General features: G+C 34.6%; 1 protein-coding gene across 1 annotated transcript; it reads right to left on the minus strand.

The window, feature by feature from the left end:
• Positions 1 to 435: 435 nt before the first annotated feature.
• LOC133804122 (auxin efflux carrier component 6) lies at positions 436 to 7,616 on the minus strand. Its single transcript, XM_062242278.1, has 7 exons — positions 7,106 to 7,616; positions 5,808 to 6,460; positions 3,643 to 3,877; positions 3,475 to 3,560; positions 3,231 to 3,388; positions 3,006 to 3,082; positions 436 to 1,006 (listed from the first exon to the last, which is right to left on the minus strand). Exons 1-7 carry the CDS (start codon positions 7,546 to 7,548, stop codon positions 940 to 942), a joined length of 1,719 nt encoding a protein of 572 aa, XP_062098262.1. The 5' UTR covers positions 7,549 to 7,616; the 3' UTR covers positions 436 to 939.
• Positions 7,617 to 20,609: the final 12,993 nt, after the last annotated feature.

Raw genomic sequence — 20,609 nt, forward strand, 5'->3', positions numbered from 1 at the left:
ACCTAAATAATCAAATCAAATTAATAATCACATCATTATGTTTGAAGAGACACTTCTGTTGTAATTCACTTTAAAAATATGCCGTAAGAAGTCAATTAGGGTATACACTTGATAATTATTGATACCAACCACTTAAATACTACTTCGGTGGCCGACTTTTGCCCTGTTATAATATAATTCTAAAATCAAAAGCCTTTTTAACTTTCATAAAAATATTGGCCAACAATGTACATCTATAGAAACATAATCATATATATGCTTTTCTTAGTGCATTAGTTGTCAGATTTTGACATCAAGACTGCCACATTTTCTTTCACATAATAGGAATAAGTACATTGATATATGATCTTTTTTCTTCTCTCCATGTCAAAAAATAGATACTTTGGGCATAAGTATATATATAGTGATTTCAAATCATAACTTATATACTCATCATTATTTTCATATTTCCTTTCGGCTACCACTAATATATATATATAGATGTACTAGGAGAACAACAAAGATCAAGTCACAATCTTAATTTGCCCACAAATTATAATATTGTGACATTAATTTTCCCATATGCTAAAAACTAATATAAACATATATATAGCTAGTCAAATTTAATTTCTTGTTATAATAAAAAAAGCTCTAGCTATATATATAGCCTAGTACAAACAGTTGATATATAACTAGCTATGTAATATTACAAATGTATCATAGACATCCGGGTCCAGCCAGACAAGAATGGTCGGGCATGGAAAAAAATTATATAATGAGAACTTTTATTCTATGATTTAGGTCATAGAACATTATTTATTCTATGATATTTAATTAGGTCCTATGCCCTAGCTAGCTAGCTACATATATAAGGGGTTTTGTTTACCTTGGATGCTTTCTAAGGCTTTGACTTCTATTAAACAAGCATCATCGATCAATCAATATATGTGTGAATTTTCTTCATAGCCCAAGAAATATGTAATAGAGGAGTGTGACAGGTAAAGAGACTAACATGCCAAAGATAACCCTGCAAAAACAAAAAAAGTATCTATACTTATCAGTCCTATATGACAAGATTGTATATTTTTTTGAAAATAAAATACATACATATACATATACATATATAATAGTTCTATTCAGCAATATATGTTATAAATCAAAATCAACCCATTATAGTACAAGGCACTTGATCTCCATTATAAGGTTTATAAAATAATTAAGGAAAGGGTTTATAGTGGCTAGGTAGTACTTATAAAAATTCAGCTGTAAATTGATTATTATTATATATCAACATAAAAATTTAATCTCATGTATAGTAACTAGTTAAAGCCAACTTATTTTGATTTTAATAATTGGTTAAAATAAATCATTTTATAATGTTATTTTGCAAAATAGTCTCTTTTAATAATATTTTGTAAAATGAGCTTCTATTTGGAATCCAGATAGAGAATGTTGAATTTTTTTATGCAAGATGTTCACTTTGTAAAAAATTATTATACAAAGTAACTATAAAAAGAATGCCATTTTACCAAATACCCTTATTAAATATAAATGGTGTACTTGTCTATTAATCAATAGCATTAATTATGTCTTAATATTAAAATAATGAGGTATATATATATATATATATATGGATTTAATGGAGAGTGGTTATTGGTACAATCTAGGCACTATGGGTGAGTAACTCTATTCGTAATTATATGATTCATAGTGGAGATCCTAGTCTAACTTGTGTGACAAAAAAATTACTCATAGTATATGATTGTTATTTTCTAAGTGGAAGAATGTAGCTACTTATTATGAAACATTGCATTCATTTGTTTTAGCTAAGCACAAATTTAAATTCTTGTATTATTTTATTCTCTTGTGTATGTGTACATGTGCTTAGATCTAGCTAAGGAGATCAGAATTAATTTTTTTTACATATTTTTTTAAAAAAAATTAATAACATGAAATAAAATGAAACAATACAAAAGAAAACTATATCAAAGGAGGGAAACGAAATATGCGTACCATTATAACTTTTAATAAAACTAGTATGGACAAAAAATTATGATTATAAAGTAATTTTATAATCCAATGGAAAAAAAAAACAATTTAGCTATTGGTGGCTAGGCTGTCAAGATTATATACATATATTTATACATAAATAATAAAAACTAGTCATGAAGAGTAGTAAAACTTAAGCTTGCTTTCAGTGTGTGTTTTTACTTTAGCAATTTAAGTTGATATATATAAGTATTTTGGAGCTTTCAATAATTGTAAAAAATAAAAAATGAAAAGTTGGCAATCAAATAAAGGGTTACTAGCTATAGAACATTTATATTAGGGATTTCTATCACTAATAAAATCTTTAAAGTCAAATACGCCAGATTTTAGCCTTTTTTTTATTCCAAATATATATAGTAAGAGTGCATATACAACAAAAATCATTAAATCCATAATATTAAACTGTGATGAATAGTTAGAAATTTTTTAGATAATACAATAGTTAATAGGATGACATTAAAGACCCTTGGTGCGTAAATAAAGTAATATTTAAACATAAAATAAACATGTGTTTTAGAAATTGTTTAGATAATTATACCATTGGAATAATAGAACTACTGTAAAAATTTCTAGTACATATAAATGCTAAATTTGGTTAGTTAAACCTTTATTAATGTCACGATATATACTTTGCATAACATATGAGAAAAATAAAATTTGGTATTTTTACAAATCTCAAGCTAACCACTATTCCAGTCTATACTTTTAGCTATAGTACTAATGAACATGATGATGTATAAAGTTTGGCCTATAGAAATAGTTAATTATTTATGTGCTTTTTTGTGTTACTCAACTTAATCTCTTTTTACATGCAACTAATTAAGTGCCTAGCTTAATTGATTTGTTATCATAATTAAGAGCTCAATTTTAGTGATGAACGTTCCTTTGGAAAGAAAAAATGAATGGAAATGAATTAATGCAATAAATATAATAAAAATAACATTAATTAATTATAATTATGAAGATATATAAGTTACCCTGTGCTTAATATATCAGGGTGTAATCCATACTCTCTTGCGAAGACAAAAGGTACTATTCCTTGAGGAAGAGCTGCCTGCATGGCATGGAGCTCAGTATTAGTATATATATATATATATAATATATATAAACGGTAAATAAATTCAATAATAATAATAATTTATGTATAACAAGAAAAAGAAAAAAGCAAAAAGCAAAAGTAGAATTAAAGAAAAGAAAAGAACCTGAACAATGGCTGCACGTAATTTGAGGCCTCTTAGTCCAACAGCGAAAGATGCTGCAGACATAATAATTGGTCCACAAATGAACCGAATCACCATTCCCATTGCTGCCCTTTTCGTTCCACATGCTATTATCCTACTCTGGAGAGCCATGAAAAGCCCTACATAATACAAATACAAATACAAATTTTAACAACATACTTCCCCTATATATATATATATATAATTATAGATTGTATATACATACCTAAACTGAACATGGCCATGCCAAGACCAGCATCCGATATGATTTTTATAGAATACTTCACCACACTAGGCATCCCCACATTCCATCTGCATGCAAAAGTAATTAAGTAATTAAATTATAATTAATAACATTAATTGTTATTATGTGTACATATATATATATACTTACTTGAAAGAGATTAGAGACCAAAGAAGGCCTATGACACTTGAGTAGGTATTAGGGTTGCGTGAGAGCTTTCTTCCAACGACAGTGAGTATAAGCCTTAGCATCACAATCACATTTGGCATCTCTTGGTGATATTCATCATTGTTACTCTTTCCATTCTCTTCGTCCTCTCCCGCCGCCATTATTGGTATTTTAATGTTGTCTCTGAAGCTAATTTCCTTCTCTATTATATGATTATCTTAATTACATGTACACCAAAAACAAAAACAAAAACAAAAAATAATGTCAATATACATATATATACACACACAAATACATTTCTTTGAAGAATCTATACAATATACATTTTAATTTTAATTTATTGAAAATTTTGTATAATTTGCATAATGTTATTGAGGGTGATCATCATGATGGACCATCATTTGGATTTTGGCATTATCATCATAACTAGCTATATATATATGGTACTACTTATGATGTAATCAAATACCCTTACCCCTATCATTACACACGTGCTCTCAAACAAATGATGGCATGGCACCAAGCTATATATCAATTGAAAGGTTTGACTTTATAAACCAACAATATATTGCAAAAAGTAATATGTTATCAATATATATTATGTATTTATTTATCATATTAGTTTAGTTTAATATTATTTTCTTGGGTGGGAAATGGGGGTCCACTTATATGCAAATTCTTCTCAATCATATAGAGTGTGAGCCTTTAAAGAAATAAAAAAGTTTATACCAAAGTCAAAAGGTAAATTACAAAGTCAATTAGAATTCAAAAGATAAGGTCTTTAATTTTCTAGTTCAAGTGTTTATATATGTGATTCTTACCTACTTCACTAATTGTTCGTTTTAGATTATATATAGTGGAGTAGTTTTTGACGATTTCTTCTTTAATTATTAGTTTAAAATAAGCATGATCTAATATTGGACTCTCATTATACAAGTTTTTGGTGCAAATTTTTGTACTCTCTCTCTCTCTTCGTGTATTGTGACTTTTAAAATTGTATAAATACGAACAATTAGTGAGCGTATAACTTTTGTGTGTTCCTACAATAAATTTTATCAACCTATATATATATATATATATATATATATGTAGGATTGTAATAAAATATAGTAAACATATACTACTGATAATGACTACAAAGCTTTTGCTAATTAATATGATATTAAAGTTTGGTTTTTCCATTATCATATTTATTTTGTATTTCCATATTTTTTTTAGTAATAAAATGGGATCGAGGTTTGAATTTTATACTGTTATTTGATCATGAACTAATGACTTCATATAGTTATATACAATATTTGATATGTTTTAGAAACTAATAATATTTGATCCACTGCAAATAACATGAAAATTGTCAAATATAATTTTACAAACAATTAATAAAATTTTAGAATATGGGGTCACGTTCAATTTCCATCAAGAAGAATAGTTTCATAATATATACTGATCTCTAAATTTTAAGAACTTTATGTAGTAGAAACTAGAATATAATCATACATTAATAATAATTGAACAATTAATGTTATGTATATATATATATATATCAAGAAATTTAATGAATATCTGACGAATTATTTTCCTTTTGTTCTGTTTTTTTTAACCCTCTTGGTAATTAATGTTAGTAGTAAAAAAATTTCAACACACTACATGTTCTTTGATAATTATTAGTAATTTGTCAAAATAAAATTTCGATCACATATAATTAAAGGTTGATACACGTGAATTTCACAGTGGACTCCACAGGCTATTAATTAAGGCTAATACTAATCTAAATCAACGACAAAAGAAATTGACAAGTGAGAATCAGCAGTACTGCCATTGTCTTTTATCTGTTCCAACCAATAAAAATGTATTTATTGTCATTTTTTAATTTTAATAATAATATTTATTTATTGTCATATTTTGGATAGTTATTTTCTGTTTCCAGACAACCACAGTGTCATGTCAGACTCAGAAAGACCATCTTCAAAGCTCTATCTAGACAAACATAATACGTAAGAGGCAGCCATGCATGTCTGTACTATTTATTTACTCAGCAAACGACACCGTATTGTCACTCTCAAACCCACAAAACGACAACGTTTAAAGAAAGACACACACACAAAGTAGAGCTGAAGCATATATAGTACTAGTACTTGGGTACACACCTGGAACAGTATTTACGTCTTTGCCATTACCACTCTGATAAGCTCCCGGCGACGACTGCCACGTCATCATTACTCCGGAGAACGCCGGAGGCGACTGACGGAACACTTTCCCGGCCACCGGGGATAGAGCCCACGTGGGTGTTGTGGTGGCTGTGGTGACTGTGTCGAGTTCGTTGAAGTTCGACGCCCGAGGGGTTGGCTGGAGAGAATAGGCGTCGGAGGAAGCGTAGCCTGACACGTGGGGACTCTCTCCGGCCGATGCGCGGTATCCCAAAACTACGTCGTCGAGGTAGCTGGGGTTGTGTTGGTGGTGGTTATTAGAAACGACGAGTGGCGCTGGTGGAGTGTTGACCGAGAAGACCTCGGCGTTGGAGAGGTTCGACGCCCTTGGGGTGATCATTCCCATGGAGAAGGGTGATGACACTGCGGCGGAGTGATGGTGCGGTGTCGACCGTCGGATTCGGACGCGGACGATCCGACCGTGCTCGTCGGTTTCGGACTCGGTCCGGAGTGGGTCTGTTCTTCCGTCGAGGGAGATAACATCGTCGTCGATTTCGAACTTGGATATGGCTGCGGCGGCCGAGCCCGGAAACTGCTCTCGGATTAGTAACGTGGCGGCTCTGTATTCGAATAGGAAGAGCAACAGTGTGTACCTGAAAATATGTATTAAAAAAATCATGTGTTTTTTTTCATTTCCAAAACATTATGCTAAAGAAAATTATTAGCATAGTTTTGTTTTCTTTAAATATATGTAATAATAACATGCGATATGGTAAGTTTAATTACCATGCACGTATTAATAGTCCATAATAATGAAATTATATAAGTTAAATTTGATGTATTATATAAGTTGATATTACTATTTATATCAAAAACAAAATATTATTAAGGTATGTGATGAGTTTTTTTTATATATATATATAAATATATTGATGGTAGCCCTAGCTATATGTCCACTCTACTTGCTAACCTTTGAACTTTGATCACTTTCTAGACATATTATTCACTTTTTAATTTACTTTTTCACTGTATTTTTGTATGGTAATAATGAACTTTTCACTGTATTCCCGTTCTATAAGGCTGAAAGATTGTGAAAATATATACTAAGGTTAAATTGCTTTTACTTTGAGTTAATTATCTCATGACTCATGTGACCAGAGAAAGATTATGATTTAGAAAGAAAATACTTTAATTTGAACCCTTTTAGAAAGTTTTTTATTACAAGCCCAGAAGGAAAAACACAAAGCAAAGAAAAAGAACAAAAAAAAAAGGGTTGATTAATTGTTTCGAATATATACCAAATGATGCATTGAAGGACGACGACTTGAACCATGAGACTCTGAGTGAAATCGCCATACATGGCCTTGAGCAAAGGAATGCCCATGACCAGAGTATTAGGCAAAGTAGCAATGGAGAAGATGGTAATCAACCAATCCAAACCACCACCACGACCTGAGCCTTTTCTATAAACGACCCAAACCAAGAGCAAAACGACAACGAAAACCTTGGAGAGAGTGTCGGCCAAGATGAACTTGGTGTCCATCTGGTAAGGGTCGTTTAGGGAGATGAAATGAAACGACAACACCGGAACGGCGAACACCGCCACGAACCGGTTGATCCCCGAACACTGCTCCGGCGAGAATATCTTACACCACTTCACCGAGCCGTACGCCACCAGCATCGCGAAGTATAGAGGCACCATCGCGCACATGACCTTGTAGAAATCATCTTCTGTTATCATTTTTTTTTTCTTTGAGACTTTTTATCGAACACCTAGAGGAGTTGGTGATTATGGAAGAGAGTCAATGGGTGGTAGTCTAAGGGGGTTTATATAAGAGATTTTGTGGTCGTTAATGCCCACATAAAATAACAATTTAATTTATATATATATGATATGTGTATATGTATATATATTATATATAATATATTAAATACATTTTTCTGTGTTGTAAATTGTAATTAACCGTGAATCACGGTTTCGGAGTTCATGATTTTTTTTTTTTTTTGTGTGAGCAATCACTATAAATTTTGTGGGATAATTATAGGTGGCAAATAATTATTATGAAAAAACTTACAATGATAATGCTGGTGAGAATATTATTATTATTATTATTATTATTATTATTATTGAGTAACTCACGAGCTTTTTTTCTTTCATAATTTACTTTATTTTTTGTACATATCCTTTTTACTAATATTTAGGATATGATTGGTAAGGGTACATATAAATGAGAGAAAAGAACAAAGGAAGACAAATAAGAAAATATGTACATGAAAAGGTAAATACTTTTCCTCTATTGTTTTTTGGTAAAATGAGAGAGAGAGAAAGAGAGAATGTATCATTTCAAAATTACCCATACTCTTTTTCTTACAATTATATATATAGAGTGATATTTTTAGTAATAATAGTGTAGTAAATCATATACAATTACTTTATTTTCCATCTTTATCTATCTATGTCCGTATTTTCTCTCTTATATATATATATGCAACACTCTGATTCTCACTTATATTTTAACTCTATCCTCTCTTATATTTGAGATATTTTTAAATTAATATTTTTCATTAAAGATGACTAGTATTTAAAAAGTATTTACAAAGTAATTTGCTCAATAATATACACTTACGGTCAAAAAATTAGTAGAGATTATTTTTAATCACTATCAATAGATATTTTTAGTATTTTTAGCATAAGGATAAGTTATAACTTTATTTTTTTTACCTGACGGCGAATAATGCAGTTACAAGAGACGTCTCACAAAATTCTAAGAAATTATAGATAATTTAGGATGTTGAAATCATGATTTAAATAGCATATTGCACTCGTGTAACAATGTATTTGAATCTTGATTTCGACATCCTAAATTATTTGGAATTTCTTAAAAATTTGTGGGATGTCCATGTAACTACATTATACACCGTTATGTAAAAACATTAGAGTTGCAATTTATTTATATACCAAAAATACTAAAAATACCTATAAGTAGTGATTAATCCCTATTGTATCAATATATATATAACCTTTTATAGGTCTAAATCTACCCATTACACTAAAAGAGTTAGGGAATATTTATTATGACACAAAGATTCATATTATCCCTATGCACTTTGCCTATCATTTAGGGCTATATGAAACAATTTATTTTAGCTTTTAATTACGAATAGTAGTTCACTAGAGTACTAGAAGAATAGGGATTATTTATCACACACATATTCATGAGATCATCCTATGCATTTTTTAATTCATCATTCGGGCTGCATGAAATAATTCAGTGAACATTGATACTGTTACAAAATAAAGCTTTAAGATATTTATTGCACGCAAGTAATAATGTTTGGCTACCTTTCATGATGAAATTTAAAAAGGAGAGGTAAAAAAATGGTCTGTAATATTATTTTATAGAATTAATTATTGTATGGCTCAAAGTTTTGGTGCCCATTATAATTACTAATTAAGAGTTCTTATCGAATTGTTATAGCTAGGAGTGGGAAAATAATCACCATGTGGAATATTATTTTAGGGTACCATAGTGGTTAACATTACTTAATGCATCATATAGTAATTATTGTGCAAAATAATATTTTTGGTATTATATATTATAATTTAAAATAAAATATATACATTCGATAATAAATTGTATCAATATTATTATATGAAAATTAAGTGATATTGGACACCATTAATATCTTATAAAAATATTCATAATAACAATAGTCTTACCACCTATATATAAAATGACCAAATTAGATACCTCCAATTAATGTATTATCTACCATATATATAACTTAGAAATTATTCAGCTTTTATGAATATATATGTTTTAAAGTAATTATTTTACTCATTAGAATTAAGATATTAAAATTTTAAAAACAAAATCATGAAAATGACCAATTAATTTTTGTTGAAAATCACTTTCACTTCAAACTCTCATCGAATTAAACAAGATTTCAATTTCAAACTAAACATCGTTTGAAACTTTTGTTCAAACACCAATCATGATTTGAAAACTATTCGAACATCTAAAGAAAAAACTTATTCTGATATTGTATTTTAAAACAAATACAATATATATTTATATTAATTAAGAAAACACCGTTTTAAAAAATATATATTTCTAAAATGGTGCTTTTTTTTGTATTAATAATTTTTTCAGACAAAGTATCAATCTTCCAAAAATAGATTGAACACCCCGTTTGAAACCTTTCATAACATGTAAAATTAAGGTATTTAACGGGTTTTTCAGAAACTATAAATATATTGATAAATAAGAGCTAGAAGGAAAGGCTAAGAAATGAACAAGATCACTGTTTTTACGTGGTTGGGGCGTTAATGAACCTTAGTCCACGAGTCACTAGTATTATGCTTTAGGGAGTTTAACAATGGAGGTTTTCTATAAGTTCAGTAGCGTTTTGCTTATAAAAGAAAATCGACGATCCCTGCTACAGTGCATGAATGACCCTATGTATAGGCAGTCATGTGACTTGGGCCGGACTAATCCGGACCCAATAAGGATATAATTATAAGTGCTCGCTAACGGATTCATAATACAATAATGTAACATGATTAAAGGTTGTTAATCTAGGCCCATTGGGAAAATTTAGGCATGGTAGAGTCTTACAGCTGCCCTTTGTTCGTTGGCACAAACTGATCCGTGTGGGCTACCAAGGGGATCTTGGGGACAGGATCTGTCAAAGTAGTGGCAGTACCGTTTCTTAGGAACATTGTACGTTCTGTGCGTACCACATTCTGCAGGTTAGTCAGGGAGACCAATTTCCAGATTTCTCGAGGACACGTCAACTGTAGGTAAGACTGGCTTGTGTCTACCCAGACCTATAGTCCAGGTTCATTTACCGATGTCCAGGTTCGTTTACCAAGACTCGGGTTCATTTACCAGGGCGAACATCTTGATGGTGGGTTCGAGCATTGGCAATGGACCCGGAGACCTCACCTAGATCCCACTCGATACGATCCGTCTCTCGGAATGGATCGTCTGCCACCATAATTTACATCCCGGAGGATAGAGATCAGGTGTGCCCGAGAAGGTGGTTCAGGCCTGCATTTCAATTTCTTCCCCTTTACTATGCTCATGCTACTCGCCAGTTATTGGGCTCGACATGGTTTAGGCCGACAGAGTTTGGTTTCTCATTATTCACTGGGCCTTGGTTGGGTTCAGGCCTCTCCTAAGAGCCCATGGAACCCGTTTGGCCGTGCCACGTGTCCAAGGTGGAAAATATGAATAACATAAGGTATAACAATAACGAAAATTTTCTAACATTATTAGGGGGGAAATTGTTATATTCTTTTAACTGTATTGTAATTTCTTAATTTTTGTTTAATGATACATATATGATCGGATTTTACTATTATTTAGTGAAATTTTTACAAACAAACCCAAAATTTAATCATTAATTAAGTCATTAGTTGATGATCTTTTTTTTGTTGAACTAAATATATTTTGTGGTAACTACAATTATATTGAAATAACAAAGTATTTAATAAAAAAAAGATACCACTCTAAATGGGATGGCAGGGGCTTGGGCTTAGGGTTTGTAACCTAATATAAACCAAGGTTGAGGGGCTCTATATCCTCTTGTTGTACATTTGTAAATTGATATATATATATATATTTTTGTTGAAGTGAGTCCAACGTAAAGCAAGGAAACACAAATAGGATTACTAAACCAAAGATAACACTTCCATACAAGCAACTCTGAAGAAAACAACAAAGACTCAAGCTACATAAAGAGCTTGAGCAACTACCAAAAACAAAGCAAGAAAAACTACCTAGCCAAGTACACAATTGTAATGACCCAAATATCCTAATGAGGTTTAGGACCTTGATTAGGAGGCTGGGAGAGCCATAATTGATTTATTATGTTATTAAATGATTATATGCATGATTATGTGAATTATATTATTATATGATGATAAATGCATGCATATGGGTCCATTTTTCATTATAATGGCATTTTGGTAATTTGGCCCGTTGAGGGCACATTTGTATATTTTCATGCATGTTGGTGAATTTTGAATAAGGCCATATCATAATGTGAATTTTTTCGAGCCATTCAGCATGAGACGATCTTTGAAAGCAAGTTATCAGTTTGGTCATAATGGGATTAATTTCGAGGCTCAGGGTGAGTCTCGGGGTAATTTGAGGATTATGACATTTCTGGAAATTAAAGAGTAATGGGATATGATTTATTAGCATTTGAGAATATTGGGAATAACGGTAATTGGATAGTGTTAATTATGATTAACGAGATAAGCGAGAAAAGATTGTTTTTCCCTTGGTGGTTGTTAAGGGTTTTAAATAGGCTTGGGGGCATTTTAGTCTTTTGACCTAAGGGATATATATCACTTGAGAAGGCTTTATAAAGCTAAGCAAAACAGAGCATCATTCCTTCTTCCTCCCGTTCATCTTCTTCTCTTCTTTTCTCTTTGAATTTTGAAGCTCCATTTGAGTGTTGAACCTTGATGGTCTAGGGTTATGATCTACCATTGAAGAGGGTGTGATTTTGAGTTTGAGGTAATTTTCTAGCCATTGAAACTCTGGTTTTCTACTCTGTTTTCATTTGGTTTTCAGTTGGGATTTTGAGTGGAATAGTTGAGAATTGATGGGAGTTTTTGGCAAAGATTGATTGAGTTATGATGCCTAGGACTTGTAGAGTGGATATTTGGGTTCATTTGGGAGTTTGAATGAGGTTTGGAAGCATGTTTTGGAGGTTGTAAATGGAAAACTCGAAGGAGGAAGAACTAGGGCTGGTTCAGCTTGGTTATAGCGCCCAAGGGAGGGAGCTACAGCGCTAGCCAGGGCAAATCAATTCTGGTTGTAGGGCAGGGGCGCTAGGGGGGCAGCGTTGTAGCGCTACCCTGCTTTTCCTTATTCATATTTTTGGCACTTTTCAGGGTTTTTGGCTCAAGGTTTCAATTCCTAAGGTTCGAGATCGAATCTACTAACCGTTTGAGTATGATTCAAGGTTCCAGGAGTGAGGTTTAGGTCAAGAACCTTTTATTGTTGATTTCATTAATTGGATTCCATATTTATTTCTCCCTCGAACCAGAGGTAAGAAAACTGCACCCAGTATGTGATGCATGTGATGCATGAGAAACATGTGATTAGGGCATGACATGAATATTGAATATGAGATTGATCAGAGCTTGAATCTCTGTAAGTGTGCGTGATCATAGTTATGCTAGTGATTGTTAAGTAAGCATGTTGAATGCCCTACATTTGGATATTTGACATATGATATATGTCTGGTTGCATTGCTTACTTGTGTATGGCACTGACCCATGAGTCAGAAATCGGCACGAGTCGTATGGTATTGGCTTAAGAGTCAAGAACGGCACTGATGTGTTCAACACAAGCCAAAAATATTAGATCTAATCGACATAAGCATTGAATGACTCATCATGATCATTAATGCTTGAATGATCTCAAGTTCGATGAAAATTAAAAGCGCTTGTCTAGCCTAATGGCTAGTTACTTAGAGCCAGGGCCAGAAGGCCCAGGTGACTACATCGTCACATGGATGTGGGTGCTGAGCCTAAATTAGTGACTTACTCATCAGTTGCTCATCTGGTTCAAGTTAGTGACTTACTCATCAATCACTCATCTGATTAGGGCTACACACCCCAGCATGGTTATCAGAACCTCAAAGTGTTAAACACTCATCTAATTAGGGCTACATGCCCCAAGATGATTATCAGAATCTCAAAGTGTTAATCACTCATCTGATTAGAATTGACTTGATAGTCATTCACATAGGAGGGCAGGATTCACTATCATTATCTGAACTTATTTGCATGCATGAATAGGGCTATTATTGCTAGGAATGCACATTATGATTTAGACACATGTTATTACTGTTCATGAGCGTATTGAGTTTTCTTGCTGAGCTTCGGCTCACAGGTGTAATGCCCCGGATGCCCTATTATGGTTAATGGCTGGATTAGTAGGCCGGGAGGGCCATAACTGTTTAATTATGTCATTAAATGTGTTTATGCATGTTTATGAGAATTATATTATAATATGATGTTAAATACATGCATGTGAGTCCACATTTGCCTATAGGGGTATTTTGGTAATTTGGCCCGTTGAGGGTATACTTGAATATTTGTTTGCGTGATAATGATATATTGTGAGACCACATTATAATGTGGATTGGTTCAAGTATTTCGACATGAGACGATCTTTAAACATGATTTATCGGTTTGGTCATAACAGGTTTGAGCTCGGGGCTCGGGGTGAGTCTCGGGGTGATATTGGTGGTTATAGCGTTACCGGGGATTTTAGGGTAACGGGATGTGAATTATTGGTGTTTGAGGATTTTGAGATTAGCGAGAATTGGGAAGCGTTAATTTTAATTAACGGGTTAAACTAGAAGTACCAATTTTACCCCTAGAGTAGCTTAAAAGGCTTAGGATGACACAAGGGCAATTTGGTCATTTTAGGGGTGGATATACTTGTTTTAAATGGCTGAAGGCTGTAGAATAAACAGAGTAAAACAGGGGTTTGCTTCTTCTCTTTCCGTACCTTCTCCTAGCTTCATCTTCTCCATTGCCTTCTTTGAGAGTTTTGAGTTCTAGGTGGGATATCAAGCTAAGGAACTTCAAGGTTGAGTTAGTAGACTTGGTTCTGCTTGTGTGGGAGTTCAAAACAGGTTTTAAGGTAAGTTTTGATCACTAAACTTAAGCTATGCTCTGTTTTCATTTTAGCTTTTCTGTCATGGGTTTTGATGTGGAAAGTGTGAATCAAAGGGGGTTTTAGTGTTAGTTTGATTGGGGTTTGATGTGAGTAAGCTAAGGGTGTTGTTTGGGGGTTTAATTGTGTGTTTGGAAGAGGTTTTAAGATGGTTTGGGGGACTGGTTTGAGAGGAAAGAGCTCAGGGAGAAAAACTGGTTCGTGTGGCCGACTTAGCCATTCTGGGCTGAGCGCCACGGCGCAGCAGGGGAGCGCTGCGACCCTTGGCGCCTGGCAGATGGGGAGCCTCTTTGTCTGGAGGCGTGCCGCGGCGTAGCAGAGGGGGGGCCGCGGCCCTTAAGGCCAATTTTGCTAAAATGAGGTTTTTGGCTCGGGGATTCAAACCATAGGCCTCGGGGTTGGACCTAGTACCCGGTTGGGTAGTATTTGATGTCTCGGGGGCTGGGATTTGGTTTAGGAACCCTCGGTTATCATTTTTTATTGATAAATTCTATAATTTGGTTATGACCAGGTGACCGTCGAGGTTTTTAAAGGTTGATCGTTCTCAGGGGTCGTTCATATTATAATTCTCACTCGAACCAGAGGTAAGAAAACAGTGTATGAATACAGTTGCACCCTGTGTAGATATATGGCATGCATGGTTTGATATTTGAGGCATGCTGGTTGATATATGTGGACATGGATTGCATATTAAATGCTATTGAACGCTAATTACCTGCTTGAGACACTGACTAGTCAGGGACCGACTCTAAAGTCGAGAATCACGCATTGAATGGCTCTATAGCATTACTGCCAGACCGACCCTAGGGTCGAGAAACTTACAAGCGCTTGCCTGGTCTACGACCAGATGATTATAGCCAAGGTATATGACCCCGGTGACTGTCTGTCACAAGGCTAAGGGACGTTGTCCATAGTTTTGACTCTAGAGTCGTGAGGAAGGTTATGTTGGTGACCAATCACCATGCACCTGTCCTGATCAAGCTTATGAAAGAAATCACCTATCAGTTAAGCCCTGGTGACCCTATCGTCACATGGCTAGAGGGAGCGATGCTCATTACTGTGACTTTTGGATATTGTCACCTATTTGTGGGACTGATAGTCCTGGGTGGTTATTATGATCGTTGTTGATATTATATCATGTTTTATTATGTTTTCTTGTTGGGCCTTGGCTCATGGGTGCTATGTGGTGCAAGTAAAGGAAAGGAAAAGCTTGGCCAACCTTGAGTGGAGAGCTTGGGCGATGTAATGTACATACAGGGCCGCTTGACTGCCACGGTCAAGGAGTTCTCAGAGGGACTAGGGGTTTACCCTATTTTTTCCGCTTAGGCCGGCGGGGATTGTATATTTGGAATTGTAGCAACTATTTTGTAATACAAACTACTTGTAAACATTTTAAAAGGCTCATGAGCAGTTTATTTACTTAATGAAATGTACCATTTCCTTTTTATTGGTTTTTCACCTTAACCTGTTAATGGTACCTAGATCACGTTTTTAACCAAAGGACTCGGGTAGCGAGTCAAATTTCCGGTTCACTGTTCACCGTAACTGTTCTGGGGTAACCAGGGCGTTACAACGGGTGCTATGTGGTGCAGGTAAAGGCAAAAGAAAGTTGGACCATCCTTGAGTTGGAGAGCTTAGGTGACAATGTGTACATATGCAGCTGCTCGATCGCCACGGCCAAGGATTTAAAGAGGAACTAGGGTTAAACCCTATTTTGCCGCTTAGGTCGTGTAACGCCCTAAACTCCAGGGACCGTTACGATGTGCCTTGTAAACAGTGCTAAACTCGCTAATCGAGTTATTTGGCCAAAATCGTGTAACTAAGTATGATTAGCGGTTTAGGGATTAGAATTTTTGGTTAAGATATAACGTTTCATTAGAACGTTTATTGTATACATTGGGATCCCAAAAATATAATTTAAAGGTCTATTACAAGAAAATATTTTCAACAAGTCGATCTAAGCGGCAAAATAGGGTTTAACCCTAGTTCCTTTTTCAACCCTCGGCCATGGCGGTCGAGCAGCCGCATATGTACACGTTGTCACCTAAGCTCTCCAACTCAAGGATGGTCCAGCTTTCTTTTGCCTTTACCTGCACCACATAGCACCCGTGAGCCGAAGCCCAGCAAGAAAACTCAACATGCTCATGAACAGTAATAACATGTCATCGAATCAAAATGTGCATGCCTAGCAATAATAGCTTCCGTCCTGCATGCAAATAAGTTCAAACAAATGATTATGGGGTCCTGCATTTGAATAGAAGACTAATGAGTCATCCTTTGAGGACCTGCTTCTTGGATAGATGACTAATAAGTCGGTCTCGGAGTGGGTGACTAATGAGTCACACCCTATATAGGTGACTAATTAGTCACACTTTGTGTAGATGACTAATGAGTCATACCCTGTGCAGATGGCTAATAAGTCCATCTCTGTCTAGGTGACTAATGAGTCACACTCTGTATTAGTGACTAATGAGTCACACTCGGTATAGATGACTAATAAGTCAATCTCGGTGTGGATGACTAATGAGTCATACCCTGTATAGGTGACTAATGAGTCACGCTCTGGAGGTCCCATACCCTCCTAGCCATGTGACATGTAGGTCACCTTAGCCATTCTGGCTCTGGCTCTAATTAACTAGCCCATAGACTAGACAAGCGCTTTTAATTTTCATCGAACTTGAGGTCGGTCCGGCATTAATGCTCATTTGAGTCATTCAATGCAGATGTCGATTAGATCTAATATTTTATTAGCTTGCGTTAAACACGCTAAGGCCGTACTTGACTTATAAGTCAATCCCATGTGACCAGTGCTCAATACCACTGCCGAACTTGACTAATGAGTCACAGCTTCACAGTTGATATTGACACCATTGCCAATCCCTGACTAATAAGTCAGTGCTTCCTCACTTAGGTAATACGAACAGACATATATCATATGTCGAATATTCAGATATAAGGCATTTGGCATGCTCACTCAGTAATCAAAAGCATAATTATAATCATGCACAATTACAGAGACTCAAGCTCTGATCAATCTCATAATTAATATTCATAGCATACCCTAATCACATGTTTCTCGTGCATGCATCACATTTAATCACTTGACATGTCTCAACAATAACCATGCATGTCACATTTAACCATCCAACATGCATCAAGAATAACCATGTATTTCATATATACACAGGGTGCAGTTTTCTTACCTCTGATTCGAGCGAGAATGAATAAAAGAACGACCCTTGAGAACGATCTGAATTTTAGCCCTTTAGCGGTCACCTAGTCATAACCAAATATGGGACACCATTAATAAAATGAATAACAAAGGTTCCCAAACCAAGATCTGGCCTCTGGGACATCAATCCCCACTAATCCGGGTAGTAGGAACAATCCTGAGGCCTAAAACTGAGTTCTCGAGGTCAAAACACTCAAACGGGCTCAAAACCAACCAAGGGCTACAGCCCTAGCACCTTGGGCCGCGACCCCCAGCCACTCCAGGAGCAAGGGCCGCGACGCCCAGCAAGGCCAAAACCTCCCCAGCTGCTTCTTCGAGCTAGGGCCGCGGCCCCCAACCCAAAACCATCCACAAACCCGGTTTCCATCATCCCAAACCCTCCAAAAACATACATAAACACTTCTAAATCCACAAATCAAAGTTCCCAAGCTTCCCAATGATCCAAAACCATCAAATACCGAGGCTCAAACGAACCAAAAACTCAACGATTCACAAAGTCCAATTCTAAGCTTAAAAACTTAAAAAACTTAAAACTTGAATTACCTCCAATTAAGTTGTTTCCAACTAAATCCTGTTAGGAAAAATAATATTGCCTCAATAGAAATGGTAAGATAATGTTACAACTCTATGCAAAATATTACAATGGACAAGATTGATTAAATAAAGTGTTACAACTCTATAACTGAAAATACAAATAAAACAAAGGAAATGAAGAAGATGATGAAGAAGAAGAGAATAGTAAAATACAACTCAAAACAAAAGTTACAAATAAAATAAAGTGTTTGGACCAAATGAAAAGATTACAACTCTTAAACAAAATATACAAGTAAATAAAACAAGAGAATAAGAAGAAGAACAATAGAATAAAAGGAAGAACATAAACCACAAACAAACTCTCACTTACACAACCTAAGTGAAGAGGATTGGGGCACGAACTTGAACAAGGTTTAAAACCTTTGTCCAAAAGCTTATTTCCCCCTAACTCAAGCACTAAGGGATCTCTATCAGATTTTGGAAATGCTTTATGGAATTATCAAGCCTCAAGGTGTTTCTAGCCAAGTGCTTTAGTGGATAGAAATGATGTGTCTTACAAGTGAGCATTAGGCTCCTATTTATAGAGTTTAGAGACACCCTTTGAATTTCAAATTCCACCAACCCCATGGCTGTTACCAATAATTAATTGGGTGTTTTATGGAATTAAAATAGAGACTTGGGATTTACTTGGCTGTTGGAATCGTTCAAAATTGGATAAAAACTGAAATTATATGAAGCTGTCAGCCATTAGGGCCACGGCGCATGTTCCAGGCGTCGCGGCCCTCAGTCAATTTCAGCAACACATTTTTTCAGTTTTTTCCAAAACGTTCCAATTTATTCCCACTTGATTTTGTAACTTCCATACACAATAGGGGAGTTGAAATCACATCTCTATCAGCCATTTCTCATATGGCTTTAAGAAATTCATCTCAATATTGTGTAACAACAAATCTACACAATAATGGGTGATATTTAGGAGTTACAAATTTGTGATGAATTTGTAACACCAAACATGTTACATGTTTGGATATTTCACATATATCCAAATAATGTAACTCTCTATTATATGTTACAATATGTGACACTCTATGTCACATTTATTTAATCTAAAACATTATATTATAAAATAATATAACAAATCCTTCGGCTAATAAGCTTCTAATCTTCCCTAGGATCGCTATGCCTCAATCCTCGCTTGAATCCGACTCCTAGAACTCGAGATTTCTTCGAAAATGCTTCGAACGGTAAAATGAACTACCGGGAAGAGAAAGAGAGGTTTTCTAATGTACAATTCTATCTAACAAGCTACTTTAAGCTTAAGTAACCTCAAATAAAACCTAGTACTCGGGGTCCCAAAAACACCCCAAAGACATTATAGTCAAAACTCCCAGAATTTCCTCCTGATCTCAATAACTCCCAATTTATCATCAAATAACATGCTCATAACTCAATATCTCAATAAAAGACTCTGTTATGACAAAACTGCTAATTTATAATATAAGACCGTCTCATGCCGAATAGCTCGAATATATCTCCATAATAATGAGATCTCATTCACAAATCACAATATGCACCCAAATATACAAATATGCCCTCAACGGGCCAAATTAGCAAAACACCCTAATAATCAAATGTGGACCCACATGCATGCATATAACATCATATTATAATATAATTCACATAAACATGCATATTATCAGTTAATGGCATAATTAAATAATTATGGCACTCCCAGCGTACTAATCCAGTCATTAAACCGCATTAGGGATTTCGGGGCATTATTGGTCGACTGGTTGTAAATCTTTTGTTATAATTAACCTTTAAATTATATTTTTGGGATCCCAATGTATACAGTAAATTTTTTAGTGAAAATTTGTATCTTAACCAAAAAATTTAACCCTAAACCGCTAATCATACTTAGTTACACGATTATGGCCAAATGACTCGATTAGCGAGTTTAGAACTGTTTAAAATGCACACTGTAATGGTCCCTGGGTAGTAGTGCGTTACAACAATACTAGCACTTGAACCATAACAAACAAACATAAAGTTAACAGGGGAGAGCAAATAAAACTAAACAACTAAATTGCAGTCCTTAAACATACAAATTTCTTGCTGCCTTTAAGGAGGGTGCCAAGCTTTGTAGTTATTCATAATAGAATCACTACAGTCGTCCACATCGATCTGCCCTTCAATTCCAAGGTGAAGTTCATACTTAGCAACTTTGTGGGCTGGGTAGTTAACTTCCCTATCGATCTTAATGACCTCCTAATGTTCCAAGCAGTTATTCAGTTGCATGAACTCCTACCTAATTCTCTCTAGACGCGC

The sequence above is a fragment of the Humulus lupulus genome, chromosome X (assembly GCF_963169125.1).
Source record: "Humulus lupulus chromosome X, drHumLupu1.1, whole genome shotgun sequence".
NCBI lineage: Eukaryota > Viridiplantae > Streptophyta > Magnoliopsida > Rosales > Cannabaceae > Humulus > Humulus lupulus.